This window comes from Acomys russatus, chromosome 27 (assembly GCF_903995435.1).
Source record: "Acomys russatus chromosome 27, mAcoRus1.1, whole genome shotgun sequence".
In the NCBI taxonomy this organism is placed as follows: domain Eukaryota; kingdom Metazoa; phylum Chordata; class Mammalia; order Rodentia; family Muridae; genus Acomys; species Acomys russatus.
In genome coordinates this window covers 14,171,653-14,194,589 of record NC_067163.1, presented here as the reverse complement: position 1 = coordinate 14,194,589, position 22,937 = coordinate 14,171,653, and the positions used below count along the sequence as shown (strand labels likewise).

General features: G+C 46.6%; 1 protein-coding gene across 1 annotated transcript; it reads left to right on the top strand.

Annotated features, from left to right (window-relative positions):
• The first annotated feature begins 3,026 nt into the window (after positions 1 to 3,026).
• On the top strand, positions 3,027 to 22,627 carry Gpat4 (glycerol-3-phosphate acyltransferase 4). Its single transcript, XM_051170075.1, has 12 exons — positions 3,027 to 3,891; positions 12,663 to 12,732; positions 14,283 to 14,583; positions 15,286 to 15,360; positions 16,049 to 16,138; positions 16,272 to 16,365; positions 16,845 to 16,960; positions 17,269 to 17,324; positions 17,745 to 17,830; positions 21,586 to 21,714; positions 21,804 to 21,883; positions 22,500 to 22,627. Exons 1-12 carry the CDS (start codon positions 3,727 to 3,729, stop codon positions 22,606 to 22,608), a joined length of 1,371 nt encoding a protein of 456 aa, XP_051026032.1. The 5' UTR covers positions 3,027 to 3,726; the 3' UTR covers positions 22,609 to 22,627.
• Positions 22,628 to 22,937: the final 310 nt, after the last annotated feature.

Genomic DNA, 22,937 nt, shown 5'->3' with positions numbered 1-22,937 from the left:
GCAGACTCAGAACTAGTTGGTTCTTGGATATTTTTTTTCTTTTTCTGAAACAGTGAGTTGGGTTTGGTGGGGGGGGGAGCAGGGGGACTTTTCTTTGATGTGATTCTTAGTGTTTGGCAGGAATCTAGCTGTAAAAACTAAGAAAGTAAGTAAATACAAATTAATGGCTTCCCTGCCACATACCCTTAAGAGATCCTGTTGTTACTTGAGGCAAAGTAATGCCTGCTCCTAAATGTGCAGTTTTCTGGTGCCTCAGTTACTTCTGACTTAATATATTTTCTCCTAATCCTCCAAAGTGTGTAGGAAGTTATTGTATAACCGCAGTGTGAATATTGTTTCCTTGACTTCTAAGAATTTAGTGAGTATTGGTGTTGGCCAGAGAACTTGTCAGACTAGTTCAGGGTTCTCTGGTTTGGAGTCAGCTTTCATGAGCAAATTCCCTAGGAGGGGCAGGATGAAGGGAGAGGTCACTATCTCTCATGGAAAAAAGGATAGTTACAAGCCATTTCTGTGAAGGTCAGTGGTCAATATTGTAGACTTTCGCAGGCCATGGTCTCTGTCACACATCCTCATATCTCATTAAAGTTGTAAAAGCCATACCAAACTTCAATGCCTTATGAAACAAAGCATAGTCAGTAATGTGTGGTTGGCCAACTCTTGAACTAAGTGAAGCAATGAGTATGTTGCTACATGTGTTTATTTTAGTGTTTTGGGGACATGAACCCAGAATAACCTTGAGAGTTCTCAATTGATTGTGATACAAAGAATGTCAAAACTTTGACATGTGGGGTCAAAAGTGATATGTGACAGTCACGCTGGGCCCATGGAAGTCACCGTAACCTTGGCCAGTGGGACAGAGGGCTCTTGCCGCATCTTCTTATGGGAGTGCTGGCCAAAGGGAGCAGGGGCCAGGATAAGAGGGGGAGTGGAGTGGAGCTGTGGCTCTTGAATTAGGCTAGGCCCTGACAGGTGTCAGGAACACAGTGACGCAAATTCCTCAGTCACTTTGGGGATGTGGTTAGAAACCTGGCATGTATAATAAGTTTGGCCAGTTTATAAAAACGAAAAACAAGACACACATGTACTTGGATTCTGAGAGCAGCAAGTTCTGTTATGTGATTCCAGATGTGCCCTGTGTTTTTTTGTTTTTGTTTGTTTTTTCTTTATAGGAAGTCTTATAGCACCTGGCATAAGTGAGACGCTGATTATTTCAGGGTAGTTTGGGAAGTAAGAAGCCATAAATGTTGTTAAAGAACTTGAGATAAGAGCTGGCCCCTTGCCTGGATTTCTGCAGAACTAACACGTGTGGTCCTAGGAAATTTAATTAATCTTCTCTATCTTACTATCCTCGTTTGTAAATGGTAGTGGTGACAAGCACACCATAGAGCTTTTAGTAGAATAAATGAAGACTGTGTGGATGATGCTTTTAGCTTAGTGCCTTTTGTGTTGCAATCATTCTGCAAATATTGGCAATAATTTGAAAGTGGAAGAAGCGGTAACGAGAAACAGGAACAATTGTTTGTGAATCGGTGACACTGAAGTGGTGTGCTATTCTTAGCATTTGACTGCTAGCCATGTGGGAAGGTGCTGGAACAAAGATAGGAGAACTGAATCAATTCAACCCATTTCATTTAGTAATTAGAAAATGGAAATAAGACAATGTTGACAGGAAGGAGACAAGTATATGGGATAACAGTTTTATTGCAGTTATTTTGCTTGTGCCATGGTGCCATGTAGAAGTCAGCGGACAGCTTACGGGGATTAGTTCTTTCCTTGTACCATGTGGGTTCTGGGGACCAAACTCGGGGGCTTAAGCTTAGTGGCAAGTGCCTTTACCCACTGAACTACTTAGCCAGCCCTGAGAGAACACATATTAGCTCATAAAACACTGATCAGCATTGGCAGTGAAGTCAGTACCCATTTGTTTAAGTCCTTGAACTGTGTATTGAGACAAAACTGAAATGTGAGTCCTGGGGAAGCAGACACTTGTGCCAGTGGCTGAGATGTAGCTCTGTTAGAGGGTCCTTGCCCAGCACAGTCAAGGAGGGCCCAGCTTCCATCCCGAGCATCAAATGGTAAGCACTTTTGCTAGGAAGATTTAATAGAATACTCCCAAGTACAGAACTTGCATTGGTAACTTGTAATTTGGAATGAGTGCTATTTATTGGACTAGTTTTATGAGATATTTGAAAGAGTAGGCTTTTTTTTAAAGGCAGCCAATGTAGTGCAGTGGACTGAAAGGGCTTAATTTCTGTTCTATTTCTCGGAATTTTGCTGGTACTAAATCATGTATGGTAGAATGTAACAGCAGTATTTAATAAAACGATGAAATTAGTAGTGTCTAGTCTTAGGAGACAGGCTACATTAATCCTGGTTTGTTCTTACAGTTGCTAACTGTATATGCAAAGAGTGGGGGGAGCTCTGTTTTTACTGATAGACAAAGTAAAAAGCAGAGTGAAGAACAGTGTTCCTTGTTAATAATGCCTTCATTTTTGTTGTTTGGTCCTAACAGGAACAGTAACGAATGCTTTCCTGTGTAGATGGCAATTACACTGGGAAGAATACAAAGCTAACCCTACCATTACATCTGTTATGAGGAACTAATCCTGGGTAACTGTGGGACAAATCAGAAGGAGATTTACATTTTACATTATCCCCTTACCTTTCAAAATGTGTACTATCAAAAGTTGGCATGGCCACAGTTGGCCTCATTGCAGCTTAAAACACTGGTAATCTCCATTTTTCTCCCATGTATGTACCTGTTAGCTGCTCTCTTTTGACTTTGATGCCTAGAGAAACAGGCTAGGGATTCACCCTGCCACGGCTCTCCCTTGCCACACACATGGAAGCGTGTGAACACTTCTCTTCTTGCTTTGTGTGACTGATGGTGTTTCTGTTTCTACCCCCAGCTCTGGCAGCATGTAAACAACCCTTTGCCAAGAACCCAGGTCACCGCTGAGAAGGCTGCCTTAAGGGAGAAGAATATTGGAGGACACCAATGCCAGGCGTGTCTGCAATAGTGCATGAGACATTCTGTGCCAGCCTCTGTGTGCTACTGGCAAAAGCTGGGGCTCTCCGGGTAGGAGCGTCCTGGGGCAGCCAGCACCAGGAGCCCCCACAGGAGCATGGGACCACCTATGAACTCTTAACAGTGAACTCAGGTTTGGTTTATGAAGGAATATTAAGTAAAAGTTACTTAATTTTTACATACTGACGCTCAGAAGCCTTTGGTGTGAAGTGCCAGCAACTACCCTTGTCTACTGGAGTTGTCAGGATTCTTCTGCTGCCAAGGTGAGCTCTTCTTGGTACTTCTGGCAATACAGATCTTTAGGACAGATTTCACCTGCTGAATGCTTTGGGGCAGAAGGAAAGTAAAACCTTGGAAGCAGCCACATCGCCGAATAGAAAGCTCTCCCTTGCTACTCGCTTGCCCGGACACTCAGTCTGGACTTGGGTGCTGCTCCTGAAGCCTGTCCTGCCTTGTTCACACAGACTATCTGCCCGAAAGAGAGACCTAGCATTTTTGGGGTGCTCCTGTGACCCTTTTCTACTACTCTGCACTACAGCTCTTTATTCAGGCAGCCGGATGACATGAACTTTGAGATGGAGTTTGTCACCTGTTGGGGACTGGCTGCCTTTCCAAGGCTTGTGCTGTCAGAAGGGACCATCTGAAGGACGCGTCTGTGTGTGGAAAGGAGGCCACCAGCCTGACCTCTATCCTCCACCATGTTCCTGTTGCTGCCTTTTGATAGCTTGATTGTCAACCTTCTGGGCATCTCCCTGACTGTCCTCTTCACCCTGCTCCTCGTGTTCATCATCGTCCCTGCCGTTTTTGGAGTCTCCTTTGGTATCCGAAAGCTCTACATGAAAACGCTGTTAAAGATCTTTGCGGTAAGTTGTGCTGTTGTGATAGGCTTCCTCACAGGAATGAGAAGGGGGTCCCTTCACCTCGTGGGTCACAGTGGGGCCTCAACACTGAAAACTGCCTTCCACAGGTCAGGTAGTAGGAAATAAGGCTTCTGCTTATGGGCTCCTTTTTTCCTCTCCCAGGAATCTGAGGTAGATCCTTGCATTCAAGCAAAAAAGATGCAGAGAAAGCTCATTTGAATTATTTCAGAAGGACAGAGGGTACATGAGGACCTGACCTGCTGCTCAGCAGAACCGGTTGTGTTAAATGGGAGCAGATGAGAAGTAGCAGCTCCTGGAAGTTGAACTGTGCCACAAGATTTTACTGTCTAGACAAAGTTGCTGCTTTAGTTGCAGAATCTGTTTTAATAGTCGCCAGAGCCTCAGGAATTCTTTTCCACAGCTGAAACTGCATAATTTGAGTAATATACCATGATAATATATTACACTTGCTCATGTGACATCTTGTTGGTTTATTTGGTTTGATTTGATGGTTCTAGGGATCAAACCAAAGGTCGCTGGCATGCTTTGCAAGCACTTTACAGTTTTTAAATAATTTTTCCATTTTTAGTTTTTTTGAAATCTGTGTTCTCACTGTGTTTACAAGAATGCGGTGGAGCTAGAGAGATGGTGCGGAGGTTAAGAGGATATGCTGCTTCTTCCAGAGGCCTACATCCAGTAACCGATAACCACTGAGCCCTCAGTTCCAGAGGAATCCATCACCTCTGACCTCTGTGGGGCCTGCACTCATGTGCACAGACACAGGTGTGCACGCGTGCATATGTGCATACATGCATACATACATACATAATTAAAAATGATAAAAAGTTTGAAATTGAGGTAAAATAAACAGAATGTAAACCCATTCTAAACACAGTTTAGTAGTTGCATTCAGTATGTTTGTGTTACACATCCACCACCTCTTGTAGTACCACATGACCACTTAAAAGGAAGCTCTTAAACTGTCCCAGGACTGAGGAAGATTACTAGTTCAAAGCCAGTCTGAACTGGTTCCTTCGTGTGGATGGAATCATACATGGTGCACACTCTCTGGCTTCTTTGATTTAGTATTTCAGAGCTCTTCTGAATGGCAGCAGTTGTCAGTACTTTGTGTGTTGTGTGTGGTTGAATAACAGCTCATTGGGTGTCTGTACTTGGTTTGTTTATGCATTTATCCACTGATGAACTCTTTCCACTCTTGGGCTGCTGTGAATAGTACTGCCGTGGATGCCTGTTGAGAGTACCTGTTTTCAAGTCTGTTTATGTTATGTTTTTATTCAAATATGTTCACGTTTTTGACTGTGGGAACACATGTGTGCATGTGGGGACCTGAGGTTGATGTGTCACCCATCTTCCTCAGTCACTCTTCCACCTTATTTATTGAAACAGAGTCTCTCAGTCAAACGCAGAGCTTGCTAACATCTATCTAATCTCTAGCCAGTATGCTGTGGAGATCCTGTCTCTGATATCTGAGGCTGAAATTATAAGTGGGCCACCATGTCCATCTGGCATTCATGTGTAGGTTCTGGGGATCTGAATTCTGGTCCTGAGGCTTGCATGGCGAGTGCTTTAAGCACTGGGTCATCTCTCCTGACCCTAGAAATTGCCACTTTTAAAACAGAAGTAAGAGTTATAAATCTTGGGCTCTTTTTTGTTGCTTAGTTCATCTTGGATGGCATAGGTGAGACAAAAAGCCTAGAAGACTCGTATGTATATCCTTTCCTCAATATAGAGAGCCAACCAGATGGCTCATGCGTAAAGGCTGGCAAGCCTGATAACCCGAGTTCTATCCCTTAGCCCATATGGTGGAGGGAGAGAATCGACTACTTGAAAGTTGGCATCCTTTGGCCTCCACTCATGCACCGCGGCAAGTAGATAGATACTGTATTAGTAGGGACCTCTGGAAAAACAGAAATGACAGAGTGGGTGGATGGATGGCTCAGTAGATGATAGATAGATAGACAGACAGACAGCCGGCCGGAGACGGGGGGGGGGGGGGGGGGGGCAGAGAGAGAAAGAGATAATGGATTAATTAAAGTGGCTTACAGGCTGTGGTTCAGTGACTTTGGGTTACTATTGCTGTGGTAAAATACAAAGCAGTGTGGGAAGAAAAGGCTTTATTTCACTGACAGTTACATAGAACCACAGTTCATCATCAAAAGCAGTGAGGGCAGGAACCTGAAGGTAGGAGCTGCTGCACAGAGCATGGAGTAGTGCTGCTTAGTGATTTATTCTTTCTTATAAAAGCGTGGACTACCATCCCAGGGGTGACCCCACCCACAATATACAGAACCCTCCCTATCAATCACTAATTAAGAACATGCCTATAGGCTTGCCTACAGCTGTGTCTTATAGAGGCGTTTTCTCAGCTGAGGCTCTCTCCTCTCAGATGACTCTAGCTACTTTCAAGATGACATAAAACTACCTGGTGCATCTGGCTAGTCCAGCAGTGGCTGTCTCTGAAGGACAAAGGCCAAGAGTCTGACAGTAGTTGAGTCCAATAGGCTAAGTGTCTCCACTAGTCTTCAGTGTGTTGGGAATCCTGAAGAAATGTGTTCTGATGCCAGTGAAGGAGCGCCTCAGCAGCAGGACAGATGAACTTGCTGATGAGAGTGAGGGCAAGCAGGAAGAAAGCAAAAGCTACCTTCTTCCAAGTCCTTTTATGTAGGCTGCCACCAGAAGGCGTGCCCCAGACTTAGGGTGGGACTTACCACCTCGAGTACTTGAGGGTTGCTCCAGTCACAGGTGTGCTGGGATCCTTGAGTTTTAGTCCATTCCAGATGTTCTGAAGTTGATAGCCAGGTAAAATCCTTGGGGGACAGAGTGTTGGATGTCAAATGCATGCCAGGTTTGCTCTGCCACTCAGCACATAAATCTTTTTTGTAATTTTGTTTTCAAATACATATTCAGGAGCTGGAGAGATGGCTCAGTGGTTGCGCGCTTGCTGCTTTCTCAGAAGACTTGAGTTTGGCTCCCACACCCATGTCGGGCAGCTTACGACTGCCTGAACTCCAGATCCAGGCAACCTGATGCCATCACTTGGCCTTTGCAGGCACTGCGTTCACATGCAGGACGCATTCCCTGATAGTTAAAGATAGTGAGGATAATGTTAAGTAGAGAATATAAGATACACTTTGGAACCATTAAGTGCTTACTGTAACGCATGTAATCTTAGGCTACCAGAGAGTACATGGCTTGAAATCCAGGCTCCGGGCACAGTGATTTACAGTAGTGATGGAAACAGTTCCTAATTTGTAGCCTCAAGATAAAGTTTACTGGGAGAGTTCTTGCCTAGCATGTCCTAGCTCTAAAAACATGAAAAACCCAAAAAACATGAATTTTTTTTCAAAAATTATATTTTCAGCCAGTTATGGTGACACACATGCTTTTAATCCTAGCACTCAGAAGACAGAGGCCAGCCAAGGCCACATAGTAAGACTCTGGCACTGAATTAAATAATTAATTAATTTGCACTCCTTGTATTTTCAGAGGTATATTTCCAGGTTTCAGGGGCCTCACAGTGCCTTGTGGACAGTTACAGACAGGCTGCATGCCAGAGAAGAGGGTAAGCTAGAGAAGACTGGGTGTGTGTCAGCAAAGGCATAGGGCGGTTCTGGAACTCTTTCATCTTTGGTGTCCTGAGTTGATCTAGTGCGTGTGTGCATGCATGCGTGCACTTAATATATGCTAGGCATGCACTCTGCCAGTGAGCTCAATCCCCTAGATTAATCTTAATGGACTCAAGAAATTTATCCTACTTTTATCAGTGATAGTACTTAAGAGATACCAGCTAAAATGTTATCAGAATATCTATGTGTATTCGTGTGTGTGTGTGTGTGTGTGTGTGTGTGTGTGTGTGTGTATGTGTATATATATATATATTTAAATATACTTGCACTTATAGTTGCTCAGTTGGTTGGTTTTGAGGAATGCCTAAATTTAGTCTACTGTAAGTCTTGTCATAGACTGACGGCCTGTAAAAAGAGCAAGCTTCTCCAAGAACAAAGTGCTGGCAGCATGGTCTGGTTAGGGCCTACTTCCAGTTTGTACGCTTCTTTTACTGCGTCGTCAGGATGAGGGAGCTTGCTGGGACCCCTTTAATAACCTCATTTTATTGTTTTCTACGTGTGCCTGTATGTGTGTAGATCATGTGTGCACAGGTACATGCAGTATAGGCTAGAAAAGGGTGTCAGAACCCTTGGAACTGAAGTTATAACTGGTGTGAACCACTTGATTGTGGGTGCTGCAAACCAAAACCCAGTCCTCTTCAGGAATAGTAAGTGATCTTAATGACTAAACTCTCTCTCCAGCCCCTAAAACCTTATTATTGAAGGCATTTTCTTTATAGTCTTACCCACTTCTGAACAATATCATATTGTAGGTTCAGTTTCAGTGGAATGTTAGAGGACATAAAGACTTTGTCTCATGGGACAGAATGACCTTTATTTTACCTTTTAAAAGTGTCTTCATTTTTTCCTAAATTGGGATGATACACATATTTTTAGACTTGGAAGAAAGCTAAGAGATTATCATAATTCTTTGATTCTCCCTTATGATTACACATTTAATTATCTGGGGAAACAAGTACTTATTTTGGGCTGTGGGTGTAGCTTAGTAAAATGTGCTGCATATCCAAAGCACTGTGTTCAGTCCAGCACAGTATAAACCAGGATGTGGTGGTACATGCCTTACCCCAGCACTCAAGAGGTAGAGTCAGAAAGATAAAAAATTCAAGGTCATCCTGGACTGCTGTATAGTAAGTTTGAAGGCAGTCTGGGACACATAAGAACCTCTTAAAAAAACAAACAAAAAAACACCTATTTTGATATCTTGTTCTGGTGAGCATTTTACAAAGCTGTCTGAATAATTTTGCTCCCTTCCTTCATTGCTGCCCTGGACATTGAAGCCAGGGTCCTGTGCATGGGCGCACTCTGAGCTCCAGCCCCTGCCCTTAGTGAGTGGTCTCGTGCATGGGCGTGCTCTGAGCTCCAGCTCCTGCCCTTAGTGAGTGGTCTCGTGCATGGGCGTGCTCTGAGCTCCAGCCCCTGCCCTTAGTGAGTGATTCCTAACAGGTACAGTGTGTGGATGTGGCACTGCAGCGTGTGTGATTAGGTAAGAAAAGGTAATGTCATTTGCTGTCTTGTTTGCTCTTGCTCTCTTCTCTCTCTCTCTCTCTCTCTCTCTTTTGATCTCCCTATTTTGTCATGTAGCCAGGCTATGTTCTACCTCAGATTCTGACAGTCTGCATCAGTGCCCATGAAGGAGGAGCAAGCCTTCCAAGAACCCCAGCCCCCAAGTCATTGAGCCGTCTGGTAGATGCCAGCACTGTGTGATCTTCAGGTTCACAAGCAACATAAATTTTTTGGTTTGTTTTCATTTTCTTTTGGAGACCAATTCCCACTGTGTGGCCCTGGCTGGCCTAGAATTCACTATGTAGAGCAGATTTGTCTCAAACTCAGAGATCTACCTGTTTCTCCTTCCTGGGTGCTGGGATTAAAGGTGTGCATCCTCACCATCACACCCAGTTCAGAAGCGGCCTGTGTTGTTGCTCTTCATCATTTGGTTTGTTTGTTTGTTTGTTTGTTTGTTTTTTGAGACAGGGTCATTACAAGTCCTGGCTGTCCTTAACTCACTATATAGACTAGACTGGCTTTGAACTCACCGAGATTTGCCTGCCTCTGCTAGGGTTAAAGGCATGTGCCACCATGCCTACCTACCTCAGTGGTGGGATTTTAAACCATTAAGTTTTAAGGTAGTTTTATATAGTAGTATATAACGAGACAAATATCATAATGTCAGAAATTATAATCACACGTCTTACAGCTTATACCTTGATTATTTTTTGCATGTTGCTCTTCAGTGTGATATCATTTACCCTTTTAAATTGTCTAATATTTATACCAATAAAGACATGGAAGGTGTAAACTGAGGTAAAAGCAAAAACAAAACTAGCTCAGCAAGATACTTTTGATAAACATTCTTCTGCTCATGAAATGAGCGAATTCTAACCAAATTAGAATGTCTAAATTCAGGTTTATTCGGGGTAGCTCTGGGCGGGTTCACTCCCACTCATAGGAGGGGGGGCGAGTTAAGTCACCATTCAGAGATGGGGCAGAGAGAGAAACAGTGTGTGCAGAGAGGGAGAGAGAGAACCAACTGGTCCGGATTATATAGAGAGTGAAGCCCCGTGCCCTGGGCTTTAGAGTTTAGAGGGCAGGGTGTGCCAGCCACTCCCTGAAACAGGTAGGGACTGAGGGGTGCTGGGGGAGTCCAGAGGCCAGATCCTGAGGGATGCTGGGGGAACCAAGAGGCCAGGTCCACTTTGGATAAAAAGGCAGCTCAGCAGCTTGTCCAGGGTCTGAATCCCAACAACTAAACTGCTAGCTCTTTAGAAATCTCTATCTGTGTCCTTTTACCTAGCTAGTCTACATTTCTCTTGAGCTCCGCCAACCCATGAGGGCTCCTTAGCTCTCTTTCCTACATAACTGTTTACCTGTGTCCTGCCAGCTGCTTCTCTGTTGTTGCTGCAAGCCCAAGGAAAGATTTCCTATCCCTTACCTGGAGCTCCTCGAAAAAGGCTCTTCCAAACCTTTCTTCAGGAGAAAATACTCAGGTGCCTGTCCATGAGATTCTTAAAATAATCTTCTGTTTCGGGATTTTTTGCTTCAGATGTTCTCGGTACAGTGGCAGTAATATTTTTGAAGTAGAATTTCTAGGAATTGACTTTCAATTGAATTGAAGATAATTTGTAGAAAGGTGAAAAAAAAAAAAAAACCTGGATATAAGGGGAAAAATGGAAATAAGCTGAATTTTGTTCCACAAAATGAAAGGAGTCAGTCAGATCAGGTTAGAGAGGATGAGGTCTTGCAATCTGGTCCAAGCTGCACATTCGAATTTGTTGGAAAGTTATAGAAAACTGTGCTGTCAGTAAAGAGGCTGAAGACAGTGGGATTGGGGTGAAGCAGGCAGTATTTTTAAGCACTTGGGGTTTTTCAGCCAGCCCTGAAACTTACCCTTGATTAATAAACTTTCTAGTGTTGATTGTTGTCTGTGAAGAGAGTTGTAATTCCCACCTCACACGAAAGTAATGAAAAGGTCATGTTTTGAAGATGAGGATGACTTCTGGCAGGGAAGGTGATAGGAAGAATGTTTGGGTTTATATAAAAAGATTTTATTTAGTCTTCAGTGATTTTAAACATGGATGCAAAACATCAGGATTGTGTCCACTCCAAACTCCCTGCTCCATGGAACCCTTACAACATGCTCTCCCCTACCTTCTTGCCCCCTTTTTCTTTTTTATATCCCACTGAATCTAAGTTATGTGTGCATGCGCATGGCTGTGTGGCTATCCACCTGAGCAACCACACTGTAGAAGAAAATACTTCACTCTTTCAGTTGCTAGTAGCTCCTCAGCTAGGAGGGGCTCCCATGAGCCTTCTCTTCATCCATGCTGTAATGACGAGTGGCTTGCTCTTGTGCAGGGTTTATCATGTGACTGTAGCTGCAGTGAGTCCCTGAGCGCAGCAGCAGCCGCAGTGCCATGCCCAGAAGTTGGCACTGCACAGCTCTCGCTCCTTTCTCCTTCCATCTGCTCTTCCGCAGTGTCCAGTTGGGGGCTGCTCACCAGACAATCATTTACTCTCCGTCCATTGGCCAGCTATGAATCTCTTCATTAACTGTTGTATGTGGACATTTCTAAATACAGATGTTGTCTACAAAAGCAGAAAGGGAAGGACCAAAACTAAAAGCAACAGATCCTGAGCTGCTCTAGAGCTGAGAGAACTTCAATGGAGACTTGCTCTTCCACTGAAAGCAGTAACTCAGCCACTGTCACTGGAGCCCTTGCTTGGAGTTGTTGATGTCATTGTCTCACTACTGAAAAGAGAGAGAGCAACAGAATTGAGAGCAAGCAAGCAGGGCTCTTATTGAGAAGTGGAATAACAGTTCCCTACAGCAGGAAGAGGTCCCCAAAACAGCTTGTCATATCAGATGTTCTTTTATATCTTGGGAAAGGGTCACTTCATCCCCATCAGTTCATAAGTTAGGCATCAAGTTGGAATGAACCTGGTTGACTGATTTGGGGATATTTGGGGGATTCTGACTGGTCAAGGGATCACGTAGGAGAATGCATCCTCTGTGAAAGGCCACCAGAGTCTAGGGAAGAGGAAGAGCCCTGAAGTTAAAGCACAGCCTGCTGGTGGGCCTTTTAGATTTCATCTCTCAGACTCTTTGTTCCTGGCTTATCACCAATTGCATCTACTTCTGTGTTCTCAGAGTTTGAAGGTTTCATCGGGGAATGCATTTGATCCCCAGAAGCCACATGGTGGCAGGGAGAGAACCAGCCATCTCCCTAAAAGTTGCTCTCTGACCTCCACACAAGCACATCCCCCACCCCAACACACACACGCGCGCGTGCGCGCACACACACACACACACACACAAATGATGTGTTGGATGTCCTTGTAGGGGTAAGCAGTAGTTGAAGGAGACAGGTTTTACTAGCCAGTTTCTAAATGCCTGGAGGTAGACCTCGGCAATGAGAAAAGCACCTGAACATCTTGTCATGGCTTACTGACTTACGGCTCTACTGCTGGGAACTTGGGAACTTAGTAGGTGTTTGTGTTCCTGGTGATAAATTGGAGCCCTGTGAACAGGATGAGCCCTCTTTAGAAGGGGTGCTGCTTGGCTGCCACCTGGTGTCAAGCAACTAGAACTGAACCTTATTCCTGCTGTCGTTTTGCTGTTTTTCTCCTCAGTGGGCTACCTTGAGAATGGAGAGAGGCGCCAAGGAGAAGAAGCACCAGCTTTACAAGCCCTACACCAATGGTAGGTTTCTGGGATAATGCCCCTAAATGCCCCTCAATACACTTACGCTTGCTGTAGCCAAATACCTGAGGGCACTTGTAGAAAAGGTTTGACTGTCTGATAGAAAACTTGGGCAGGGGCTGGGCAGGTGGCTTAGTGAGTAAAAAGCTGCTGTGTCTTTACATGGACTGGACCCACAGGCCCTTGTAAATCCCTGGTTCAGTGACACACCCTGTAAAATCCCAGTGCTGGTGGGTGGAGGGAGACAGGCAGATTTCAGAGCTTGATGGCTAGCCAGTCTAGCAGTTGTTGGGGCTCAGGTTCACTGTGACCACAGTAAAAATGTGTGTGTGTGTGTGTGTGTGTGTGTGTGTGTGTGTGTGTGTGTGTGTTTTGAATTAATAGTGTGCCCATGTGCACACAGTCTCTCAAGTGCCTCCACCTACCTACCTACCTACGTAGGTACCTCCCTCCCCCTGTCTCCTCTCTGCTGCTCCCTGTCACTCACACAGAGAGAAGAAAGAACACCTAGGTAGAAGCAGGATAGCATTACAAGGGCCCCTTGGCTACATTGCAGCACAGCAGGTGACATCCTAGCCAGAGTGTGGGAGAGGACAGGAATGGGGAAGAGCTGGTTCCAGTGGCAAGGAAGGGCCCACATGAGTAGGAAGGTGTCTGGCTTACTTTCAAAAACAGCCTGATGTAAAGAGCTGGGCACAGTGGCACATGCCTGTGATCCCAGCAGGTGGGAGATGGAAGTAGATGAGGATGAGGAATTCAGAGGCACCCTTAGCCGCAGAGTGAGCTCAAGGCCACCACAGCTACTGAGACTGTGTCTCAGACAATCCACCAAAACCCCAGCCTGAGGCGGTGGGAGTGAGTGACCCCTGCAGAGCCCACACATTGAGAGCAAAGACGGAGCTTCTCTATCAGGGACGTCGAGTCCCATGGCCTAATCTCTTCACTCTGTCAGGGTCTGCTTGCTTGAAGGGTTTGTTTGTCTATCTATGTAGCCCTGGCTGCCTCCAACACACACAGATTTGATTGCCTATACCTCCTGGGCGTTGGGATTAAAGGTATTCGCCACCACACCCGTTGGGGTTTGTTCTTTGTCTCATAGAAATGTATAATGAATTTTAGTCCTTTCACCTCTATTTCCATCTCATCTCCCTTTCTTCTGCTGAAACCCTTCCAGTAAATTTCCTTCCTGCCCTCAGGCCGTGTGTGTGTGTGTGTGTGTGTGTGTGTGTGTGTGTGTGTGTGTGTGTGTGTGTGTGTGTGTGTGTGTGTGTGTGTGTGTGTGTATGTGTGTGGGTATGTGTAATTTAGCTTAAACAGTGCTGCAAGCACGGGCCTGGGTGGACGATTGCATACTGAAGCATGGTAGGCCCAGCTCTGCTCAGTACTGTTGAATTGGGGCCAGTGCTTTCTGCCCATGAAGCTCTGGAGAACGTATCCAGCCCACGTCCAAAGTGTGGCCCATGTACCCTTTGTGTGCATAGCATGGTCTTCATATGATTGTTCCCGTGTGGCATGCCATTGCCTAGATACACTGCTTTTTTTTTTTTAAGGAATCATTGCAAAAGATCCCACTTCTCTTGAAGAAGAAATCAAAGAAATCCGTCGAAGTGGTAGTAACAAGGCTCTGGATAAGACAGCAGAGTTTGAGCTCTCTGACATCTTCTACTTTTGTCGGAAAGGAATGGAGACTATTATGGATGACGAAGTGACAAAGAGATTCTCAGCAGAGGAGTTGGAGTCCTGGAACTTGCTAAGCAGAACCAATTACAACTTCCAATATATAAGCCTGCGGCTTACCATCCTCTGGGGGTTGGGAGTGCTGATTCGGTATTGCTTCCTGCTGCCGCTCAGGTGAGGCCAAGTGTAAACGGCCCTGCCTGTGTGCGTGGCTTACCCCCCCTCCCCCTGCCTTGCTTTTCGTTATGAAGGAGAGTCGTATTTCCCCCATGGCTAGTCCATTTTACCCTTGAAGCCCCTTATGTTCTTTACATATCACACAGAAATAGTTAGATCTCTTTCTTCTTATATTTATTTTTTTGAGGTAGGGTCTCACTGTAGCCCTGGCTGGCCTGGAACTCACAGAGATGCATCTCCCTTTGCCTCCCAAGTGCTGGGATGGAAGGTGTGCACCAGGCATACCCAGCTAGCAGGGGGATTCCTTAAAGGCCATTCACTTCCTGGACATAGCCTCTCCTGAACGTGCCTCGCTGGCACAGAAATGGCATTGATCTCTGCTCTTCAGTGTCACGCTGTTTGTCTTGCCGGATGCTGGCACCTTCCAACTCCACCTCCTGTTCCACAGAGAGGCTTTGCTTTTACCAGGGTGTTCAGTCAAAGCAAGAGCAGACAGGTATTGGGTGCGGCACCTGCCTAAAGCTGAAGAGACAGTACCAGCCCACACACACACAGTTCAGGCCTGTTCGGAATCACTCAGTACAGGTGGTCTCACACCTTCAGGGGACCTTGTCAGGTGTCCATGTGTTCTCAGGGTTCCTGCCTTCATCTTCACACAGTCCCTGAGCAACTGCTCTGCTGTGTTTTGTCTTCTTACAGGATTGCTCTGGCATTCACGGGGATTAGCCTCTTGGTAGTGGGTACAACTGTGGTTGGATACCTGCCAAATGGGAGGTGAGTACACTGAACACTTGCTCTGGCCAGGGTGACTGGCAGCACAGTCCTTGAACTTAAGATGAGCCATAGCGAGTGACAGTGGTGTCTGCCGAACTGCCTTCCCGGAATCCAGCCCTCACTGTCTTCCATTTTAGAGTGAAAAGGGCAGTTACCATGAAGGCGTCCAGGCTCAGGTGTGGATGGGTTTTTACAGCATGTTGTTTGTTGTTGCTGGGAATCAAGACCGAGACTCTGCGTGCTGGACAGGTTCTCTCAGTGCTGTGCCTGGTCAGCGTTTAGTTGCTGTAGCACTGTGAGTTGGCTTGGACTGGGAGTAGATTACCTTTCTGCGCACTCCCCCTCTTTTTTGAGGACATTTTACTCCCTTAGGGAAGTTCTGGACCCCCTGGACATCTCTGTTTTGCTGGGGCAGGTAAAGAGGTGCTGCTGTGGGTGGTGGCTGGGGACAGGAATCTGAGAAGCCCTGGCCTGCCTGTGCTGGGAATTCTAGGCCTTTGATTTTTGACCACTAACAGGTAATGTCATCAAATTTCTTGGCTTGTGTGTAGGTATAAAGATGCTGAATACACATTTGCACGTTTTACCGTGTGTGCTAATATTTTATAAGTACTCTGGGCACTGTTAAATAGTTGAAGTGAGCAACTTGTCTTGTTTTTATAACTCCTCAGCTGTCATGTTGTTGCAGGCTTAAGGAATTTTTGAGTAAACACGTTCATTTAATGTGCTACCGTATCTGCGTGCGAGCCCTCACAGCCATCATCACCTACCACAACAGGTGAGGAGACTTTATACTAATGTGGAGAGAGAGTTATTAACCTTGGCTAGAGCTAGTGATGCTTGTGAGGTGTGTATTCCAATGAATTGTTGTTGGTGGTGTTTTTATTGCTTTGCATATATTTTATACTCAGGAAAAACAGACCAAGAAATGGTGGCATCTGTGTGGCTAATCACACATCTCCCATCGACGTGATCATCTTGGCCAGCGACGGCTACTATGCTATGGTACACAGCCTCTTTTCATGGTTTTCTGATGAGGACTAGGCAACCTCTAGGCCCTCCACAGGAACCTTCCTTGATGAAGGGATCAGACATGTGAACATGCTTTTGTGTGCAGGTCCCAACTTAGAGAGTCGCCGTAGGCCTGGCCACCCTGTACACTGTCCTAAGTAGGGCCATTGGAAATCTGGCTGGAGGTCATGTGATGTCCTTAGATTGAAGGGATTACAGCAAAGGGAGAGTCTTAGAACACTGATATGAGAGGCATTGAGGGTCCCCACTTTACACGGTGACTCTGCTTTATGTGCTCACGGGAGTAGCCTCAGCACTGCTGGTTAGAGGGGAATTCAGCATCAGGAGTTGCTTAGAGTGAGAAAGTGAAAATTATGAAACCTTAACAGGTGAGAGGCTTAGGTATGTGTTCTGTGGGAAGATTTGTGTGAGGGTGGTTTCACTGCTAATTATTCCTCTCTGTCTGAGATTAGGTGGGACAGATTCACGGGGGCCTTATGGGAGTGATTCAAAGAGCCATGGTGAAAGCCTGCCCCCATGTCTGGTTTGAGCGGTCTGAAGTAAAAGATCGCCATCTGGTGGCTAAGAGGTAAATGGGCAGACCATTCAGTTCTAATTAGAAAGCAAGCAGAAAATATTTTGGGGTTCGTTTTCTCTTTATACGCAGCCTGTACAATTCTCATAATAGTTTCTCCGAAATAGGACGTCTAAAAAGTATGTAAATAAACCCAAATGATTTAGGGCCTGTGGATCTGAGATGGGGGTGTGTGATTTGTTTTGGGTGGTGCTGGGCGGGGCAGATGGTCCATCACTGAGATGCTGCAAGCCAAAAAATCCTGCATTGCTACTTGCAACCTGTAAGATCATTGACTCTTCCCTTGATTCTTTATCCTAAAGACTGACTGAGCATGTACAAGATAAAAGCAAGCTGCCCATCCTCATCTTCCCAGAAGGTACAGAGTGACTTGGGAGTGGGAAAGTGGTATGCCTGGGAGAACCAGCCCCTGAGCACTGGGTAGTATCAGGTCCCTGTCAGTGTGGGAGAGACTAAACGCTTGGGTAGATTCAGAAGTTTGGTTAATTTTGATAATGTGTACTTGACCGGTACAGGATCCTTTCTGTGACATGGGTAGCTTTCCCCATCTCTTGTGGAGTACCCCGTCAGTGTGTTTGGCATCCCTGCTGCCCTCCCTAAGGCTGGGGCAGGGGCTGAGACAAGAGAAAAAGGATAAGTACTGCATTTGTCCAGCTCCCTTAGTGCTCATTCATGATTTTGGGTGATGACAGGTTTACGCCGTTTGAGGATTAGTAGTTGTGCCGGAACCCTGGGTGAAAGTCCAGGAAGGCAGTGTTTTCTCTTGCCTGTGTTTCAGGAACCTGCATCAACAACACGTCAGTGATGATGTTCAAAAAGGGAAGCTTTGAGATTGGAGCCACTGTTTACCCTGTTGCCATCAAGGTACGAGACCGCTGAGGCCAGCTGGAGTGCACGGGGGGGGGGGGGGGGGGGGGGGGGGGGGGTGGCAACTGGTGAACTAGTCAAGGCTGCTCCTCTCCACCAGCAGTGCCAGGCCATGTGGCCAGAGGGTGGTGTCACCCATAGGGACGTGGGCTGGGTCAGAAGAGCAGCCGCAAACAGAAACTTCATCAGCTCTGTAGTTGTGTCCTCACTGTTTGCTCTTCAGAGACTTCGTTGAAGCATAGAGCACTGTGGGGGCGCAGGTGACTTGCTGCCAGTAGCGGTGGAGGGGTTGTAAGCTAGAATGGTACACTGGATGGAGAGGAGAGAATGGGCGGGTCCTTGTCACACTGCTGAGCAGCTAAGTACCCCACCGCCTTGGGTTTCAGTGTCCTCCTTCCAGTGGTGGTGGAATGGATCCTGGGAGCTTTTCCACTCTTGTTTTAGCCCTTCAGGAAAGAGGTTGTCCTTCTAACCAACCCCTTAGGCTCCCTGGAGACATGGGACGGTCAGCCAGTCAGCTTCCCTGTATCCCTCCATCCCCTCATCCCTCACATCCTAGTACAGATCTGTATCATTTCTGAAGGAATCTAGACCTTGTGGTATCACTCCTCAAATAGGCTGTTGTCATAAATGTCTACGTACCTAGGCTGACACTTAGGGCAGGGTCTGCAGCTTCAAACAACTCAGTTTAGCCCCTGCCTTTTCCGTGTCTGTTGTCAGCAGTATTGTAGCATTGTGTCCCAGCTGGTTTTCAGCTGGCCAGGTGGACAACACCTTCTACCAGTTAGGCAGAGCACCAGGCTGACTAGTGAGCGACCGAAGATTGGCTGCCAGCTCACTGGTGGACAAGCCTGGGTGCCTGGGTGGTGGATGACATGCTATGGAATAGTGTTTAGCAGAGTCTGCTGTGGACGTAGAGTGGAGTCTACATCTCTCTGGAGGAACAGAACGATAGGATGGATGTTTATGAGATTTATTAGAGTGGCTTACAGGCTGTGGTCCGTCTAGTCCAACAATGCCTGTCTCCCAGCAGAAGTCCAAGAATCCAGTAGTTGGTCAGTCCACAAGACTGATGGTCTTCATCATGTGGTCTTCAGTATGTGCCAGAATCCTGAGGAATTAGACTCTAATGTCAGGGAAGGAATGGACTTGCCAGTGAGAATGAGGGCAAGTAGGCAAAGAGAGCAAGCTTGCTTCTTCCACAACTTCTATACAGGCTGCCAGCAGCAGGTGTAACCCAGATTCAAGGTGGGTCTTCCCACCGCAGAAGATCCAGGGTAGAGCAGATCTTCCCATGTCGAATGATTCAGTCAAGGGGGAAATCCCTCACAGGAGTGCCCAACCCCTCGGGCTTCATTTGCTTCCAGGGGTAACCAAGTTGGTAACCAAGAGTAGCCATCGCACCTCAGCCTAGCATAGTGGAGGTGGGTGGGCAGCGGCAGGTACCTTGTTAACTGTGTTTGGTGACCAGCCCTGTCTTCTCCTCACTGTGTTAGTTCCTATAGCATCACCTGGGGGGGCGGGTGGCGGGGGGGGGGGGCGGCGTTGAACAGATTGCCAGGGCTCAGGCCAGATTCTGATGACGGTTTATCATGACCCTGGTGATACTCAGGGTACTGGTCACAGCGTCACACTGGTAGGAGGGCCTCTGCTGTGCGTTGTGGATCGCATCCTGGTGAAGCGTGGAGTCTGGGGACGCCTCTACAAAATAAAACGCACGGAAATGCTCCTTCTGTTCGCCGTGCAGACTTTGGTTCTACACACAGTCCTAGTTTCTGTGAAGCTTCTGTCAGTATCTGAACTTGGGTAGCCTTAGAAATGTGACAAGGCTTTACCACATTTCTACCAAAGTCACTATCTGATTTTGAGAATGTTGCTATTTTGAACTTTCGTTTTGCTTTTCTTTGCTGTGCCAGTGTCTGCCCATCATGGAAAGAAAATTGGTCCTAAACAGAGGAGTTGATCTCTTATTCATAACACAATTTCTGCTCATGTCCTTAAAACAAAAGAGTCACTTTTGTGGTTTTGAAACAGTATCTAGTCTCCCTGTGTTATCCAAGCAGGTCTCAAGCTCCCAGTCTCAAAATCATCCTTTTACCTGTTGTCTCACTAGCTGGGATGACAGGCATACTCCAGTATGTTTGGCTATCTGCACTATCTTATAATCATATGCCATAGATTAGTTTTAATTTTTTATTCTCCTTTGTTTCTTACTGATACTAAGAAAAAAATTACTATTGCTATTTTACTATTTTAAACAATGTATTTATTTTTATTTTATGTGCATTGGTGTTTTGCTTTGTGTATATCTGTGTGAGGTCATAGGATCTCCTGGAACTGGAGTTACAATAGTGAGCTGCCATGTGGGTGCTGGGAGTTAAACCCAGGTCCTCTTAACCTTGGAGCCATCTCTCCAGCCTCTACAATTGTTACTTTAATTAAAACATGTGTGTGTGTGTGTGTGTGTGTGTGTGTGTGTGTGTGTGTGTGTGTGTGTTGTGTCTGTGCACAACTTATGTACCTGGTGCCCAAGAAAGACAGAGAGAATACCAACCCCTGGAACCACAGTTCCAGGTGGCTGTGTGCTGACATATGGTGCTGGGACTGGAATCCAGGTCTTCTAGAACAGCCAGTGCTCTTAACTGCTGAGCCACCTCTTCAGCTCCTATTAGTGTTATTTAAGGTACATTCATTAAGGCATTAAGTTTCTTAGTTTCTAGTGTTAAATTTCTATTTCTATAGTTAGGACTTAATCTCAACATAGTAGTTCAGTTTTTATTCTGAAATCACAGACCTAGACTGGAAAGGCCTAAAAGATGGGTCATTGAAAACTCCATCTGCAGCACATGAGCCTCCGTGGCAGTGCTCCACAGCATCCTGCTTCAGGGAGAGCAGCGGTGGTACCTGGTCCTCGAAACTCTCCATGCTGACTCTGTGTTGTTCTGCAGTCAGTGCTCTGCCTTGTCTTTCTCTGCAAACACTTGGCAGCCACCACCCATGCCTCATGCTCCCGCAGCCTCTCAAGGGCCCCACTCCTTCTGGCACTTCGCATAGTTCAGTTGCTACTGTCACATTTCTCACAAAACACAGTTGAAACAGCCTTTCCCTTCATTAAGGTCATCATCAAACCCAGGTACCTAATACGCCTGCCTTGTTGAGACCTCACGAGACCAACGGGCGTGGACCCATCTGCTAATGTACATTGGTGATTTAATTAGCAGGGTTTTCAGCCCAAACTGAGATTCACTTTGTTAGAATTGTAAATATGTAAATAGTATTTGCAAAAGCTTTCTATATGTTTCTTGTTCTGGAGCCTTCTTTTGACTCTCCTATGAAAAAGTCGGCAATGCTGTATGAAGATGCCTTTGTTTAGTTACATATTGTGTACGTGATAGACGTGTTGAAGACAGGCCTCAGAAGACCGGAAAGGATACATGATGCGTGCAGAGAAACATTCCCTGGGAAATTAGTGCTTGATGGTCTATTATTCTGCGTTGTGTTTTTGGGTTGCCTGTGAGTGCAAGGCTATCTGAGAAGTATTCGGAAAGACCTCCTTCCTCCTTCCTGGCCTGAATTTAATCTGGGGGCAGCCAGGGCGAGGGCTGAAGGTCAGAATCGCATGGACGTAGAGCCCCTTTGGCAGGGGTAATTTGGGGCTGGAGTACGTCCAGCCTGGATCCTGCTCCTGTGGGCCCATCGCCACCCGCTGGTCAGAGGGCCATTCTTATATTTAGCCTCCTCCCCTCCTGCAGTATGACCCTCAGTTTGGTGACGCCTTCTGGAACAGCAGCAAGTATGGGATGGTGACGTACTTGCTGAGAATGATGACCAGTTGGGCCATTGTCTGCAGTGTTTGGTACCTGCCTCCTATGACCAGAGAGGTAGGTGTCTCCAGGCCTCCGGTGCAAGTCTTACTGTGCTTTGGCGACCGGGTGTCTGGCAGAATGTCCTCACTCATTCTCTGTTACAGAAAGATGAAGATGCTGTGCAGTTCGCGAACAGAGTGAAGGCTGCCATTGCGCGGCAGGGAGGACTGGTAGACCTTCTGTGGTGAGTAGAGCTGATCCCAGAGAACGTGCTCCTCTTGAGCACAGGCTTCCTCCTGGCACAGACACGAAACCTGAGAAGGAATGGCCAGTCCTTTCCTCTAGTTCGTCCTCTGGAACTTGAGCCTTTGCTGAATCTCTTGGGGCTTCCAGGCTGTTTATGCCTCTAGGTGGACACAGCCTGCCTCTGCTGGGAAGCTTGAGAGGAAAGCGTATGGCTTCCTCTGGTGTCTGCACTCTGTTCTTTGAAAGGCAGTCATTCCCTTGACTGCATTCCCCTGCTTAGCTGCTAGCACAGGAAGTGACATGCTGCCCTCTGCAGATTATAGGTCTGTTGGAGCCACTTATTTGTGCCCTTGTGGTATGACAGCAACCACAGAATACATGAAACAGCAGCCATGGCTGTGTCCACTGAAACCTCTGACAAGAGCAGATGTGAGCCTTAGTTTCGTGGTCCAGATTAACCCCTAGCACCTGCTGTAGTTAAACTTGAGGTGGACAGGAGCCTGTTCCTGTTGCCTGTCAGATTTTCCTGGGATGTGAGCCACACTATGCATCTGCCATACAGCACAGCTGACCAGTGGCGGCCTCTGCTGCTATATGAGCCTTTGTCTTTTCAGGGACGGTGGATTGAAGAGAGAAAAGGTGAAGGACACGTTCAAGGAGGAGCAGCAGAAGCTGTACAGCAAGATGATCGTGGGTAACCACGAGGACCGCAGCCGCTCCTGAGCCGCCGCCGCCTCCCAGTCTGACGTGGGAGCCAGCTGGAGCTGCTGTGCCGCAACCTCTCCATCACCCTGCCACCCCCGGCTGCACCCTTCAGACTCTGGCCTCCAGGACTCGGGCTTCTTCAGAGCTCCATGGCTGCCTGCTGCCTCTAACCAGAAAGCTGCTGGCGGGGGCTCCTGGGACAAAATGCCTCTTGTTCCCTTATAGCAAGCCTCTAAGAGGAATACCATTAAAGCAGCGCTCATTGTGTGCTAGCTGGTGAGAAGGTGGCCCTGCTCTTGCCCTGACAGGATGCTGGGTGTTACTGTGTAAAGACATCACAGGCTGAG